Here is a 17623-nt window from a genome sequence, read left to right as displayed (position 1 = left end):
CTTACCCCTACCCCCCCTCCTCCCCCAACTTTGTTTTAACCCCAAACTTTTTATAATTACACTTTTTCCCTATTTTCAACTATAAATACCCGCTCATTCTTTCATTTTTCTCACAACATCATCAATCTCTCAATCTCTCTCTCTCTAATTTTCTTCTATAATTGCTTACTTTATTGTTGCAATTTGTGAAAAATTGTGAAGTTGGTGAATTGAAGTATTCAAGTCTTCAACGATATATAATTTTCAACAAGTTGTTCGTCAATTGAAATTTTCAAGTCTTCAACGATATATAATTTTCAACAAGTTGTTCGTCAATTCGGTAAACTCGTTCCAACTCTTAAGTTTTAATATTATAGTTTTGTTTTGTTTTATTTACTTTTGTATTGTTTGATTAATTAAGATGGATTTTTCGTTAAAAAAATATTTTAAAAATAAGGGAAAATCCAAAAAGTGGTGAATCTAGTGGTCAATCTATTCCTCCTCCAATTCCCCCGGGCTCCCCTACCCAAACGCCATCCCGCCATCCACCTGCTCCTATTCTTGATAGTGATAATGCGTCATTACAATTTACTGAGAGTCAATATTTGCATAATGTTGGAGGTGGTGAACACTTAGACCATGAATATATGAATGCTTTTTATGGTAATCCAACTATTGATGAAGATAATGAGCAGGAAATAGATTTGGACGAAACGCAACCGGATGACGATACACCCACTAGTCCTGTTGCTGAAGTTAACCCAACTAATCCAAATGATGCCCCGTCTGACCCCCCTATTACTACCCCTAATTTTTCTAGACAACCTTCTAAACGAGCCGAAACATCTCTTGTTTGGCTATTTTTTATTCAAATAAGAGAAAAAAATAAAGCTAAGTGTAAAACTTGTGGCAAAGAGTTAACTTTTAACTATGTTGATCGGGGGGAAGGGAAGTTTGAGGAGACACATAATGCTACACCCTCAAGATAAAGTTAAATATCTTCATATGAAAGTTTCAGCTGCGGGGACAAGTGTACCTAGTCAGCCTGACCCTAGTACCGGGTCAAATTAATTTCAACCGGAATTAACACTGTTACCGGTGGTATTTTATATTATGATCCAAGAAAAGATAGGGAAAAACTGGCAAAAATGGTTACTGTTACGTGCTTACCCTATAGTTTTCCTTCTAAGCCTCACTTTGTGCATTATATTAGAAAAGTTTTTAATCCTACTTATAAAGGATGGCCTCGCACAATCGTAAAGGCAATATTTATAAATATAAACATGTATGAACAAACAATATTTGCGTTATTTATTTACTCATATTAATTGTCGTGTTGCTGTTACTACTGATATTGGTAGAAGTGGTAATGACTGTGATTATCTTACTGTTACCTGTCATTGGATTGATGAGGATTGGATAATGTAAAAGCGCATTATCACTTATAGAATAATTAATTCACGTCACACAAGGGCAGTTTATTTCTAGCACGGTTACGGATATTTGTAGATATTTTTGTATTAGTGATAAAATAATGTCAATTTCAATGGATAATGCTACTAGTAACACTAATGTTGTAGCCTTGCTTACCACTACACTAAATCCTGCATTTAGTATCATTTTTCATGTTAGATGTATTTGTCATATTTACCATTTAATTGTGGGTGATGGTATGAGAATTTTAAATGTTGAAATTGGAAAAGTTAAAATGGCTCTTCACTGGCTTTTTTATTCAAACCGTAGAAGTAGACTTAGAGAATATTTTAAAAGACGCGATGAATTTGGCCTAAGAGAAAGAAAGGTTCCTAAACCTTGTCCAACTAGATGGAATTACATGTATGAAAGTTTAGTTGTTGCATATGAATATAGAAACTCCATAAACTCAACGTTTGATACTCATGTAAGTGATGATGATGAGCACCTTATAAATGCGGATTGGGCTAATATTAAAATACTTGTAGATTTTTTAGAAAAATTTCATATTGCTACAAATGAATTTTCTGGGCAATATTATCCTACTATTTTTAACTATTTAGTTTATATTGCAGAACTTGCAAATTTGTTTGCTTATTTTTCAGAGGGTGGAGAAATTTATGAACAAGCTATTGATTCGATGAGAAAGAAGTTTAAAAAATATTTTTTTCCCTATTTCCCCTATTTATGGTGTTGCTGCCTTGTTAAATCCTACTATGAAATTCGGAGGTCCTCAATTTTGGTATCAAATTTTTTATAATGGTTTAGCACTTGAAGATGAGGAGTTGTCTACACTTTCGGAAGCACAAGCCTCAATTAAAATAAATGCTCAAACTATTTATAGTGCTTATCAAATTGCAATAGATCATGCTAGACCAAATGTTCCAACTCTTTCTTCTTCTAATTCTCAATCATTTAAAAGAACTGCGGGAGTAAGAGCACTTACTGCTTAGGGGTTCTCAAGGTTCTAGTACTAGTGATTGTTCACAACTAAATGAGCTTGAAGTTTATTTGTCACAGGGAATTGAGGAAGTGAATCCCGACGGCTCCTTTAATATTTTAAAATGGTGGAAGTATAAAGAAAAACACTTTCCGATTCTTTCAAGGGTGGCCGGAGATATTTTAACCATTCAAGCTTCAACACTGGCATCAGAGAGCGCTTTCAGTCAAGCAAGACTTCAACTCGGTGATTATAGAGCGTCTATGAGGGAGAGCTTGGAAAAATCTGTACTTTTCAGAGATTGGATCCGTTCGGAACGAAGAAATTTTGGACTTGCTGAATCACAACCAGAGGTAAACGAAGGTTACAAAGAAATGCTAGCTCAACTTGCGGAGGATGCAGCTTTGCCAGGAAACGGTGATGAACAAGCTTCTTTTCCGCCACCACCAACGGAAATTCCTCCGAACCTTGAAGGATTTATGAAATTTGTAAGAGATACCATGTAAAATTAATATGTAACTTGTATTTTGGCACATCTTGATTAGTTTCTTTTTCTTCTCAATGGTGGTATTAGCACCTTGTTGTGCTCATTCCATGGGGGGAGGAAGACCAAGAAAGATATTGCCATGTTTTGTTAATGCTATAATAAAATTATAACACATTGCTTTGAATATCTCTTTACAATATTTTTGTGTTTAAATTTGAATTCACAATTCTATAGTATAATTTTTACAAGGAATTGCCTTAGATAACAAATTTTTTTAAAAAAATTGAAATTAACCGTTGGGCCCACATAGGCCCGGGACCGTCCCACTTAGCCTGGGACCATTAGCTCGTGGTCCCGGTCCCTACCAAAAGCCCACGAAGCCCGTTTAGGCCCGGCCCGGCCCACATTACACCCTTAGTACCATCTCTATGATTTGGTCCAACGGCTAACTTTCCAGTATATAATAAGTTAATGTATTTCAACCTTTTTACTGTACTAACTCTTCCTTTAGGTCACTAGCTAGCGCTATCTTTTCAGCTGCTTGTTACCATGCAAAGAATTTAAACTTCAGCAAATGACATTGTGATAGATATAATTTATTACTTTTTATTCATATCTTTACAAGCTTAGACAAAGGATGCAAACATAATTGCACATTAGAAATCACCTGAGTAATCATAAACTCAGGCCTTATTGCACACATATGATATGAGTATGTATAGAGATTTTAGTTAACCATTACATTTTTGACAAGGATCAATTAATCTTGGGTTCCAGTACAAATTAATGATCCATCAGTGCGGAAAAGTTTACAACCTTCATCTGCTGTGCAACAGTTGACACATACTGGGCTAATTTGCTCATCTCCTGAAGAGGGACAAGTCATGTATGCCACTTCATTATCACAAAACTGGAGACATGACTTGGCATTTACATATTTCACCTCATTAATTCCCAACAGAAATATACCTATAAATTAAAGCACCCAAATCAACACAAAGTAAAGATATAAAATGACATTTTGGCTTGATGTGTCTCAAATATATATATATCAAAGAAGCCTTACCGGATAATAGGAGGAGAGAAAGGATACCAGCTTTGTAAAAGGCCATTTTTCTCTGAATGCGCTGATTTGAGGATGTTATTCTGTTGAGCTATTTATTTATAGAGCTAACAAAAGATTACTAAAATACAACTAGGAATGACAATTTCTCATTCCGGATTTAGATAACTAAAATAGTTGTAAAAATGGACCAGATTTTGCTTGGTCAAACGAAACTCAATGCAGCCTTCACATTAGATTGTATCTATGACCTAACTGTTTGAATCTTTTGGTATACCTTAAAAAAACACATGTTTAACCAAAAGATTATCCCATCCAGTAATTTAAAATTCATCTTCATCTATCTCCAATATGGAGTTTGAATATTACAGCTCAAATTTTGAGGTTTGAGCCATAATACCATATACTTCGTTTGAGAACAATGTGGGTTTGAGACTGAGATTCACTTGAACATTTTTTCCTGAAAATATATATTGAACGTCATGTCTCTACTTGCTATTGGTTTAGGGTCTAGTTCTCTATATCTCATAATTTTTATTTTTTGTTTTCTTTTATTTGAAGTATAATACTATTTGTTCGTAATACGTTTTCTCTAAAAATATATATTGAATATCTGTAATATTATTAAACCACATTAATTCAAACTTTAAGGGACTATATTGCAAATATTACATCAATGGCCATTGAATTTGTAATTACATGCATACACAATTAAATGAAGTATGTTGACTAATTTTCATTCAAATAAGCCATTATCTTTGAACAAACGATAACCATGTTGACACATAAAAAGTCAAGACTCATAGCGGGGTAGTTTTCCTAACTTTGACCAAAGGTATAATAAACCAAGTTAACCTTATCACAACATATCCAGTTGGATAGATAGACTTATTAATAGATTTTTAAGACCTTTACATCTCTGTAAACTTAAGTTTCGTTGGTGTTAATGTTGGGAATCTTACGGAAAAGTTCCAAATAAGTCATAACTTATCAATTTCTAGTCATAATTATAAATTTACCAAAACTAGCCAAGCATATACAAAAATTGAAAATTCAAATAAATAAGGATTCTTTCTCTCCAAGAACCACACGTAAAGATTTCCTTCCATATTTTTAAGCGTGATCAGCAATTTTAAATACAAGACGGAACGGAAATGTCATGGATGGCATACCAAACAAGGTGATAAAATTTGAGAAAGATTGAAGGTGATTTGGTATCAAAATTCGTAGTTAAAATCAAGTTGAAAAGATTCTTCTGCAACACATATATCAAACATGTATCTCACACACATGTATACATAAAGAGCGATATCTAGTCTAGAAGCTATTTGTTCAACTGAACCCATAGCTTTCGCTCATACTCTGTAATTTTTCCCCAAAAAATTATTAAATATATACAAGTAATAAATTTTGAACCTACTAAATTAGAAGATATGTGGTAGAATTGCGACTCTGAACCCATAAAGTTTAAAACTTGAATCTGCCTTTGTATATATATATATATATATATATATATATATATATATATATATATATATATATATATATATATATATGTGTGTGTGTGTGTGTGTGTGTGTGTGTGTGTGTGTGAGATACACATTTGATACAAATATGATACATATGTGATACACAAATGATACAAAGTGTGATACACATATCGTCTTTTTCCATGTTCATCTTGTACTTCAAATTTTTGATTCAAACCACCTCAAAACTCTACCATATTATTCTAAAACTGAGATTTAAACTCCTTAAAATTTATCCAATTTATTCTAACAACACCACTCAAAAGAAAGCAAAAATTTGACTTTTTTTGCTACAGACAGCTAATTGGCTAATATTTTGTGAATTGGCTAATTTTTGTATTAACTTACTTATGGGCTGATATAACTAATAATTTTTCATTTTCCTATTCTCTTTATTTTGAAACTTATTGCCTATCTAAGTTGTCCACAAGATCATTTAAACATTTTAACTTTTTCAGCTTGGATCGCATGTCTGAAGTTGCTCTCTTACAATTGATAGACGATTTCCGGCCACTTCTCCGACAATACTCTCATCGCTTTCCTTCCATAAAACCTTAATTACCACAGTATGACCACTATTGATCTCTTTGGGCAACGCCCTGGTGACCCCCCTTCGGTACCCCCAGATAAACCCCCATTAAAACAGATTCAAGAACCACTTGACATAGGCAAGATGCAGATTGATGAACCTTCATCATCGCTGGCCCCACAATGAACATTTCTCCAAACACTGATAACAAACAACTCCTCACTGATTAACTCTGGCAGCCAACTTCCACAACAACCAAGTATTGACCTCTCAGATGAAACAACACCTACTGACACTGACGAAGATATGTTCATCCCTTTAACCACTGAGGATAAATCACGTCTCTATATCCCCTGGAAATACTCTGTAATTGTTAAAGTTTTTGGGGAAAAATTGGGTCATCAATTACTAAAGCAAAAACTTATCTCCCTATGGCAACCAAGTGAACAAATGCCTTTAACTGATCTAGGGTCTGATTTTTTTCTCATCAAATTTCAGAAAAAAGAAAATATGATCAAAGCTCTTTATGGCGGTCCTTGGTTTATTTTAAACTACTTTCTCTCAGTACGTCAGTGGGAACCTAAATTCATCGCCTCAAATACCCAGCTAACGTACTCTGCTATCTGGGTGCGGCTACCTGAACTCCCTACTGAGTTTTATGATTTAGAGATTCTACAAAGGGTGAGATTTAAACTAGGCAAACTATTAAAGGTAGATACTTGTACCACCACTACTACCAGGGGAAGGTATGCACGCATCTGTATTGAGGTACCACTTGAGAAGCCACTAAAAACGCACCTTAACATTAGCAATAACAAACAATCTGTTCTATACGAGGGGCTCAACCTTCTCTGCACCAGCTGCGGTCGATTTGGCCATGCCTCGTTAAATTTTTCTTTCAAAAATTCACTAACTATTTCTACAACAACTACGAATACTAAAACTAGTTCTTCTACTTAAGAACCCGCTGTCAAGGCTCAACAAATGGAATGGCAAACTGTTCACTTCCCTTGATGGACAGACAATCGTTTGGCCAGTACTATGAGTTCGCCGCTGAGGTTAGCACAGGAGGCGAAAGCTAGGACATCACCACCAGCTTCAACAGGTAAGCTCTCTCAACCTAATGGGCCGAATAAGGCCCACTTACACAACACTAGCCAAAACAATCAGGAAAAGCCCACTAAAAATCAATCAAACTTTTTTCTACCCCTTAAGGATGATATGGACTCTGGCTTTCCTAATATTGACATAACTCCTAGTAGTCCACCAGCTCATTCAAATTATGAGCGGCCCAATAATCAAGCTTCTAATAATATTATTCAATTCTCTACTCCACATGAATCCACTTCTAAAACCCAAGTTAATTCACTTAACTGGCCACCAATCCAAGCCCAAACTACCACTTTCTCTGATAATAATTACCAAAGCTCTATTAACAAAAATTACCTCTGCCCACAAACAACATTAACAGACCCTAGCTCTCACACGCTACAACACCTTCATAAGACACGTAATGAGATAACTTCTCCATTAACCACAGCCACTACGGCAGGCCAATCAAAGAAGGATACCTTTCCAACCACAAGACAAAATCATTCAGCTTTACCTATGCAAATTGACATTAACTCATCTAATTTGCATGATACAGTAGCCTATGAACCTAGGATTTCTGAAGAGCATCATGTATCCACCATCACCCCTTCTCCTACTATATGCACTGGTCAGCCACAGATTAAAACTCCCTCCTTTAACAAAGGAAATAACTCTACTATTACTGAGATTTCAATAGACACAAACACAACAACACAGACCTCTACGCTGCAAACTTCCTCCTTTGACCATGCAACGTCCATCCTTCAACAACACTCCAAATAACAGCTATCTCAGGGAGGCAATACACCACAACAACCAATTTTTTCACCTTCCGCATCTCATCATGCAAGGTCCACAAATTCCTCACCCATCCACACCTCTGATATACCTATCCCAGCCACAAATAACAGACCAACCTCTCCAGTCATGGTTGGAGATAGGACTCCAAGGTTATGCGTTGATCCTCACACTAGAGCTCAACAATCAGGAAGTAGTTTTACTAGTACCACCGAGCCCATACGACCTACTGACCCCACAATCAACTCCACCTTCAACACCACCACCTTCTCTAAACGTACTAGACACACAAACAAACCAGGAGTTGGTGGAAATTTTAGCGGCGATAAGGGAAACTCGCACGGAATTTTTGTGGTTAAGGGGCATTCATCTCTACAACCTCAAGGGAAGTACGAAAAAAAGTTCATACTGAAATGCCCTCCATAGTTGGCCGAATGCAGTCTAAACTTCCGTGTGACGACAAATCGAGAGGCGGGGAAATATGCCATGGTCATAATTCCGACTCTCAGACAGACTCACTCACTCGAGGATCAAGGAATGATGGCCATGCAGGCTGCCAATCCCCAGAGTCCAGTTCCAACCGAGCATATTCTCAATCCAACCCCAATCATGAATTTTATAATTTGGAATTGCCGGGGTTCTTATAATGCTGAATTTATGCGCCACTTTAGATCACTGTTGGACAATCATAGGCCAGCTTTGGCTATACTACTGGAGACACACATGCAAGACCACTCAGTACTTCGTGATGATTTCCAGTTTTCTAAAATGTCACAAGTATCTGCGAATGGGCTCATAGGTGGCTTGGTCGTGCTGTGGCATGACATACAGATTACTGTTGAAGAGCTGAGAATGTCAGACCAAGAAATTTACTGCCTTGTACAGGTATGTCCATCCACTCCTAAATGGTTATTATCCGCTATTTATGCTAGTAATTATTATGAGGTTAGGAATATACTATGGAAAAATCTAATTTACTTCCATGATAACTATGTTAATGGTCCCTGGCTCATAGGTGGAGATTTTAATGAAATTATTAGTGCTAATGAAAAATTTGGTGGTCTCCCAATAAGTAATAATAGAGCGGATAACTTTGGAAATTTTATTAATCAATGTAACTTGATGGATCTAGGGTTTAGGGGTAGCCGTTACACTTGGACCAATAAACGCCGCCAAGGCAATACAATCTTAGAAAGACTAGACCGTATCTTAGAAAAATATGATTGGCTTAATATATACCAACACTTATCAAGAACTTATCCGGACCACTGTCCTATTTTAATAACACTAGAATCTAGACGCCCTCAGCATAAAAAGATTTTCCGCTTTGAGAAAGTGTGGACATCACACCCTCAATTTCAACAATTGGTACATCAGGTCTGGGGAAATAATTCAGACCTCATTCATACCACTAAAATATTTCAGGAAGAAGTCCTTCACTGAAATAAATACACTTTTGGAAATATTTTCAATCGTAAGCGTAAATTACTAGCTCGGCTTACGTGTATTCAATCTTCAATTCACTACCCTACTAGTAACTTCCTTCAAAATCTAGAGCAACAATTTACAAATGATTACAGTAATATCCTACGTTTAGAGGAAGATTTTTGGAAGCTTAAATCTCGAATAAATGGGCTTAATGAAGGTGACGCCAACACTAAATTTTTTCATATGGCAACTCTTCAGTGTCGAAGGCGAAATAGAATAACGGCTTTACAAGACACAATCGGTAATTGGACTTAATACAATGATGAAATCCAAATTCAAATAACTGACTATTACCAACAATTGTTCTCAAGAGATCAAACCTTTTCTACTAATAATACGCCACTATACTATTCCCACACAATCGACCCTGCTGACCTTCAACTATTGGAGGCAGATCTTGATAATGTCGAAATTACTAACGCCCTAAATAGCTTCAAACCTTACAAGGCTCCTGGACCTGATGGCCTACTGTCACGACCCTAAAACCGACCCGGTCGTGATGGCGCCTATCGTGAAACAAGACCAACCGACACAATTTCCGAATTAACCATTATTCAATAAAAGTTAATTTTAAGCCTTCAATTAATCAAATATCTCATAATTAAGTCTAAATGAATAGTGCGGAATAAATACACCAGCCCGACATCGGGGTGTCACAAGTCACGAGCATCTACTAAGGTCTGAATACAATGAAGAGTCTGAAAATATACTAAAAACAATCTAAGGAAGACAAGAGGGAGAAGAGCAGTGCTGCGAACGTCGGGCAGCTACCTCGCTAACTCCAATGACTTTGCCACTGAGCAATCAACACCCACTACCGGATTCAGAAATACCTGAATCTGCACACAAGGTGCATGGAGTAATCTGAGTATGCCAACTCAGTAAGAAATAAAAGTAAATGAAACCTGAGCAGTAAGAAAACACGTAAACCACGTCATAATGCTACAGCAAATGCAGTACATTTCCAAAACAGTAAAAAAACATTTACTTCGTAAATCAAGCTCAGTTTCAGTAAAACCTTTTAAAATAACTTTCAATAGTTCCAAACGAGTGATAAAACAGTGAGTAAAAATGATAGAAACGTAAACAGCCCCTCGGGTAAAACATGTACAATAAACCGCCCCTCGGGCATAATATCAACAGAACCAGCCCCTCGGGCTACCTCACAATCACTCGTAATCAGCCCCTCGGGCATAACATGAATCAAGAACTGCCTCTCGGGCAACAATATGAATCAACAACAGCCCCTCGGGCTACATCACATCACTCACACTGGGTACCCGCGCTCATTAGGGGTGTACAGACTCCGGGAGGGGCCCCTTACGGCCCAAGCGCAATAACAAGCCATCTCGTGGCATAATCAAATAGGCTCTCGGCCTCATATCAATAACAAGCCACCTTGTGGCATAATAAATCAGGCCCTCGGACTCTCATATATCACAAATCAGTACCACATGTTGCGGCGCGCAGCCCGATCCCATGATATCCTCACAACACAGGCCCTTAGCCTCACTCAGTCAGATCTCACTCAAGCCCCTCGGGCTGACGGTAAAACAAGTACTCGGCTCAAAATATTATTTATGAAATGAAAAGGAGTGAATAAAATTGGGTTATGAAAATAGTAAGAACATAGCATGACTGAGTATAAACATTAAACCAAAACAGTGAGGTAAAACAGTAGTAAAAGCTCCTAAGGGTCCAAACGATCGGCACAAGACCCAGACACAACATTTAGCCCCAAACACAATAATATTTTCCAAAATATAACAATATCAAATAGTTTTCAAGTAAAATACGCGACTTAATAGTCGTACGGGATGGACCAAGTCACAATCCCCAACGGTGCATGACCACACGCTCGTCATCTAGCGTGTGCGTCACCTCAAAATAGCACAACGATGTGAAATCCGAGCTTTCATACCCTCAATCCAGTATTTACAATTATTACTTACCTCAATCTAGTGAAATTCTACTCCCCACTGCCCTCGCCGCTCAATTCGGCCTCCAAATGCTTCGAATCTAACCAAAATCAGTGTATTGTCATCAGTATACACTAAAGGAATGAATTCCCTATGAAAATTATCAAATTAGACCAAAAATCCCGAATTTGGCTCAAACCCGGCCCCCGGGCCCACGCTTCGGAATCCGATGAAACTTACAGAATCCGACAACCCATTCAACCACGAGTCCAACCATACCAAAATTACTAAATTCCGATAACAATTCGGCCTCCAAATCTTCAAATCTTATTTTCAAATCCCTAGGTCCAAATCCCCAATTTATACCTCAAAAATATGTAATCTAGTCGGATTATTCGATGATAATTCAATATTATGGAGTAGAAATGATCACAAGTGACTTACCTCAAGATTTCCCATGATTTCTTGCTCAAAAATCGCCCCAAGCCGTGTTCTTTCACCAAAAAAATATCAAAATGATCTAAAAAAATAGAACAACATTAATAAACCCTATTCTGGTCGCTAAAAGCCATTTCGGTCGCTAAAAGTGGTCCAATCTGGTCGCTAAAGGTGCACACCAGATCTGATGCACCAGCCGTCTTTAATTTCACTAAACAGGCTCTAACTCCATCATACGAACTCAGAATTCGATGATTCTTGTTCCTATGAGTCACAAATAATAATACGAACATAGTCCATCAATCGAAACTCAATTCGGAGCTCATTTGCTCAGTGCGATACACATTTCGCTCGTTAAACAATTAAGTCATGATTCTCGTCAAAAACCCAATCGCGGCTTGATGAAATTAGATCAAACTTTCCAGATCACTCCTATAATTCATTATCAAAATTCCGGACATCTCGAAATCAAATTTCGATCTCTAGAACTAAAAATGGGCCTTTGGATCATTACATGCTTATGCTCAAAACGCCAAAATCTTCCAAAAACTCTTCCAAAACTTATCCGAACCTCATGAGACCCCGGCCAAACATGCCAACACACCCCATAACATTATTCAAACATGTTCCAACCTTTGGAATGCTCAAAACAACATCAAAACATCGAATCACCTTCGGATTCAAGCCTAAGAATTTCAAAACTCCCGAATTCCGAATTCGATCAAAAAGTCTATCAAACCTCATCCGAATGACCTGAAATTTTGCGCACACGTCACAAATGACACAACGGACCTACTCCGATTTCTGGAATTTCATTCCGACCCCGATATCAAAATTTCCACTACCGACCGGAAAATGCCAAATTTCCAATTTCGCCAATTCGAGCCTAAATCTACCACGGACCTCCAAAATACATTCCGGACGTGCTCCCATGTCTAAAATCACCTAACGGAGCTAACTAAATCATAAAAATCCAAATCCAAGATCGAATGCTAAAAATTCAAAACTTGGTCAAACCTTTCAAACATAAAGCTTCAAATTGAGAATTGTTCTTCCAAATCTATTCCGATTATCCTGAAAACCAAAACCGACGATTTACATAGTCATAATACATCACACGGGGCTATTCATGCCGGAAAACTGGCGAGCGAAGTGCAAAAGCTCAAAATGACCGGTCGGGTCGTTACATCCTCCCCCACTTAAACATACGTTCGTCCTCGAACGTGCCCAGAGTTGTTCCGAAAACCATCAATCGCTGAGTAACCGTACCATGCAATACTCGGGGGTGATCCCACGTCACCCTATCTCATATAGGTCCGACAACACAATGTAACTGTAATTCCACAATCCAACCTAGCCCATAAACCTTAGAACCATATTTACACTTCTGAAATCATCCACAAGATCAGAATCTCACATCTATACTTTGAATAAGCCCGAACAAGCTGTAACAAACCATATTTGCAACCTCAGATGCAATTACATGATATACCACATAACTCAAACATTCGTAGCGATAACTTCTAATCACTGCAGTTGCTCAAAATAACCGAATATCGATAATAAGCCTCTTATCAAATAAATCCTCATTCCAACACTTCCGTGTACTGCCAATGATTAATGAAACACGTAGAAAGTCATAACCATTCCTCAAATCAACCATTCGTGAAGCCACTTTTCCATTGGCAAGGACCATAGTAAATTTCTAAGCCGAATCCCGATATTATCCTTCCAACATGCTGAAATCGAATCCGATAGTATTCATTCTAGATCCCAATGTCCTCATCTCATCCAACACGACTGCTCTAATGACATGACACATCAATACAATATAAAGCCACAACCCGTGCGACCCGCGCACCAATAAGCAACAGTCTAAATGTACTCAAATCATGGAAAAATGACTCAAATGAGAGAGCTGTACCGCAAGCTCTCTAGTAGCACCACACAATGCTGAGAACCCGTCACACATCGTAGAAACTGAACACACGAATCCAACCGGAAGGGTCGTACCTCCGCATAACTTCGCTGCAATACGCGACCCTATCCAAACACTGTCCACATGAAACACCTCAAGTTACTATGCTCAAAATCGACAACCACACGCAATTTGATGTCTAGAACCAAAGCAAATCATCATAACCACAGCGAAGCAATTGACATAACATTACACAAACCCGAAAGGACGCAACCAATATGCCATCCTCCGAGCAATACCCAATACTCTTCCCGCTCGAATTCCACTGAGAGATCCAATAAAAACCGCACCACATGTGCCTATAACCAACAAATCCTAACGCCTCGCAACACGGAAAGGTAACTCATAGAAATCTCCAGATCACCAATAAGCTCAATAACAATCGAATCAACACATCCCTCAACAATACAACTCAGAGTCAACCAAGCCGACTTGATATAGAACACACATCCCTATTGACCTACCAATGAACCCCTTACAAGGAGTTCCTGAAGCTGCTCCTTCAACTCCTTTATCTCCGCCGGTGCCATACGATATGGTTCCCGGCACCAAATCAATACCGAAATCAACAACCCTGTCCGGCGACATGCCCGGTAGCAGGAAACACATCCGAAAAATCCCTCACCACCAGAACTAAGTCAATGGTAGGAGTCTCTGCACTGACATCCATCACGAAGGCCAAATAAGAAAGACAACCCTCCTTAGCCATCCTATTGGGAACATAATCTGTCGAACCTCGCCACTCAATCTGTGGCATTCCCGACATAGCCAACGTCGCCGTCCTAGCGCAACAACCCAAAATAACACGACACGGAGACAACCAGTCCATACCTAATATCATACCAAAATCTAGCATACTAAGCAACAAGGATCCACTCGGGTCTCCAAACCTCCAATAGTTACCACACAAGATCGATATACGCGGTCCACAACCACGACCTAACCTATTTATGAGAACTCCCAGTCCCCGATTCCGTACAGCACGCAAAATACCATATCTGATCCCAACTCCTCCGTCTGAATATACAACTTACCTCTAATACCCAATCATCCCATCAGAGGTACTCCTATAATTCTTCTGTGCCACCAAGCAAACTCGAATATCAGCAGTCGATCAAACAAGAGAGTGCCGCAATACTAATGAAGTATCCTCAACTCAAACACATTGCCCTTCCTCAAATGTATACCCTTATCAAGCCACACCAATCAGTGATCTCATTTATCTAGTCATCTGAACTGTCCATGCTACCTAAAAATTTGTGACCTTCCTTTCAAAACTGAACCGTGATCTTACACATGCCAATCTCAATCCTACACAACATACTGCATATACCATACTATCCTAGGATAAACACGAGAACATCATATCCCTTCCGAGCTACAACAACTACGTACTCAACTAGTCAAGAACTTTCCATTGGATTCCATCTAGAAGGAAATCATTATACATTCCATACTCCTCACGCTCGTAGAAAATATACATCTCTAACCGTGGTAGAAACCATCAAGAATTCTCCGAATTCCCTTTGCACAAAACTAAACCATCTACGGCTCATAAGCCATTGAATATTCTCTTAAATATTCCCAAAAGCACCACATTCAAAATACCTACCCTGAAGGGACTTCCTGCGAATCCAAAGGCATTACCTTTACCTTCCTGATACTGATATATAGAATCCCATAATGATATAGAAATACCACGAGTCTTGACGCCCTCCAATGCAAACCTCAGTTTCTAGCCAAATATACAACTTGAAAAATCTCCAATTACTACATGTAAAATCTTGAACCCATTAGAACCATTATCGAGAGTCATCCACTCTACTCAAACCGCAATTAGACCGATCAAACGGATTGGACGACCTATGCTCCAATAGCATTCCAACACCGCAGAGTGTAACCTCACCTTAATGCAACCAAGCAACTTCCTGTTCTATGCACCGTACATCCTTTACCAATAATAACTCAAGTCATTCCGTGATTCTCATACACCCATAAAGCATAACATAGCCTTTGTAATTTCTTTTACTCGAGCCATCCTCGGTCTCAACCTCCGTAAGCCATAACTAATTCACAGTACACCTCAAACTGGAACCAACATAGCACATAACCTTGCAATCAACTAATTAATAGCAGACTCCCCCACTTGGCTCAAAGCCATAGATCAAAACACACAATAACTCATAATGCATATACTCTATTAGTGTCATAATACCATGGTGAGATTAAACTAAATCCTTCATAAGCTCGTGCAACACAGACCATCTAGTACTTCAAATCTTCTACCAATCTCGCGTTCACCCTCGAACAGTCAGGCCCACTCTCTTAAGCAACCCCAAATTTAAATTGCATCACATATATTTTACTGGTAAAGGAGATCTTCCAACAACAACATAAGGATCACACAAACTTCAGAACACTCTGCAGCAGATAACCCACTTGCTTCGCCTCAAACTAACATCTCTTTATACCCTTCCACCGTCATAAACATTACGCAGTCCTTTAATCTTCCTCATTCTGAACTCATATCACAACGTGAAATCTACTTCACTTCCCAACTAGGCAACATGGAAAGATCCTTCATAACACCCACAACTCGGGGCTATATATCAAATCACGATGGAAATCAAACACCAAATAGTTCTTGCTGTCCCAAAGCAAACCCTTCTCGTCTCATTCAATTCATATGAACACATCTCGCAGTCACATCACACTCATCACGTAACTATCCAGTCATCACTTCCCTTAATAGGGACACAATCGAACATATAGATCCAGAAACACGCGCTCGCGCAATCAACAGCTCAGGGCTCAAGCTATAGGCAAAATCCGGCCTCAAGTCTTCCACACTGGCCCAGCATCAACACACACAGATCACATCTCGCCCCTCGATCAGGGAATCACAAGCCATCGATGCACGGTTGATACCGAGCGCTCATGTGTGCATACGAACGCGTGGAAGGAGTTCAAAGAGTTACATTTCAAGCTGAATCAATGTCGCACGATAAAAATTCAAGAATGTAGGATTTCCAAAAGGTTCTGGAGCCTCCCGAGGATAAGTACAAACGTCTCCGTACCGATCTGCGAGACTTTACTAAACCTGCTCATGACTCGTGAGACCTATGTAACCTAGGCTCTAATACCAACTTGTCACGACCCTAAAACCGACCCGGTTGTGACGGCGCCTATCGTGAAACTAGGCCAGCTGACACAATTCCCGAATTAACCATTATTCAATAAAAGTCATTTTTAAGACTTTAATTAATCAAATATCTCATAATGTAAGTCTAAATGAATAGTGCGGAATAAATACACCACCCCGACATCAGGGTGTCACAAGTCACTAGCATCTAGTAAGGTATGAATACAATGAAGAGTCTGAAAATATACTAAAAACAATCTAAGGAAGACAAGAGGGAGAAGAGCAGTGCTGCGAACGTCGGGCAACTACCTCGCTAACTCCAATGACTCTGCCACTGAGCAATCAACACCCACTATGGGGTTTAGAAATACCTGAATCTGCACACAAGGTACATGGAGTAATGTGAGTACGCTAACTCAGTAAGTAATAAAAGTAAATGAAATCTGAGCAGTAAGAAAACACGTAAACCACGTCATAATGCTACAGCAAATGCAGTACATTTCCAAAACAGTATAGAAATCATTTACTTCGTAAATCAAGCTCAGTTTTAGTAAAACCTTTTAAAACAACTTTTAATAGTTTCAAACGAGTGATAAAACAGTAAGTAAAAATGATAGAAACGTAAATAGCCCCTCAGGCAAAACATGTACCATAAACCGCCCCTTGGGCATAATATCAACAGAACCAGCCCCTCGGACTACCTCACAATCACTCGTAATCAGCCCCTCGGGCATAACATGAATCAAGAACCGCTCATCGGGCAACAAT

General features: G+C 38.6%; 1 protein-coding gene across 1 annotated transcript; it reads right to left on the bottom strand.

Moving 5' to 3' along the window:
- Positions 1-3459: 3459 nt before the first annotated feature.
- LOC109217310 (proteinase inhibitor PSI-1.2) lies at positions 3460-4054 on the bottom strand. The gene is made up of 2 exons (XM_019381551.1): positions 3946-4054; positions 3460-3848 (listed from the first exon to the last, which is right to left on the bottom strand). Exons 1-2 carry the CDS (start codon positions 3989-3991, stop codon positions 3640-3642), a joined length of 255 nt encoding a protein of 84 aa, XP_019237096.1. The 5' UTR covers positions 3992-4054; the 3' UTR covers positions 3460-3639.
- Positions 4055-17623: the final 13569 nt, after the last annotated feature.

This window comes from Nicotiana attenuata, unplaced genomic scaffold (assembly GCF_001879085.1).
Source record: "Nicotiana attenuata strain UT unplaced genomic scaffold, NIATTr2, whole genome shotgun sequence".
In the NCBI taxonomy this organism is placed as follows: domain Eukaryota; kingdom Viridiplantae; phylum Streptophyta; class Magnoliopsida; order Solanales; family Solanaceae; genus Nicotiana; species Nicotiana attenuata.
This window is presented reverse-complemented; position numbering and strand designations above follow the sequence as displayed.

What these genes read in the sequence shown, in the direction of transcription:
- LOC109217310 (XM_019381551.1), bottom strand. Translation starts at nt 3,991, where the DNA reads ATGGCCTTTTACAAAGCTGGTATCCTTTCTCTCCTCCTATTATCCG. An exon ending in TTCTCTCCTCCTATTATCCG is followed by an intron (nt 3,849 to 3,945) that starts GTAAGGCTTCTT and finishes TTTAATTTATAG; the next exon opens with GTATATTTCTGTTGGGAATT.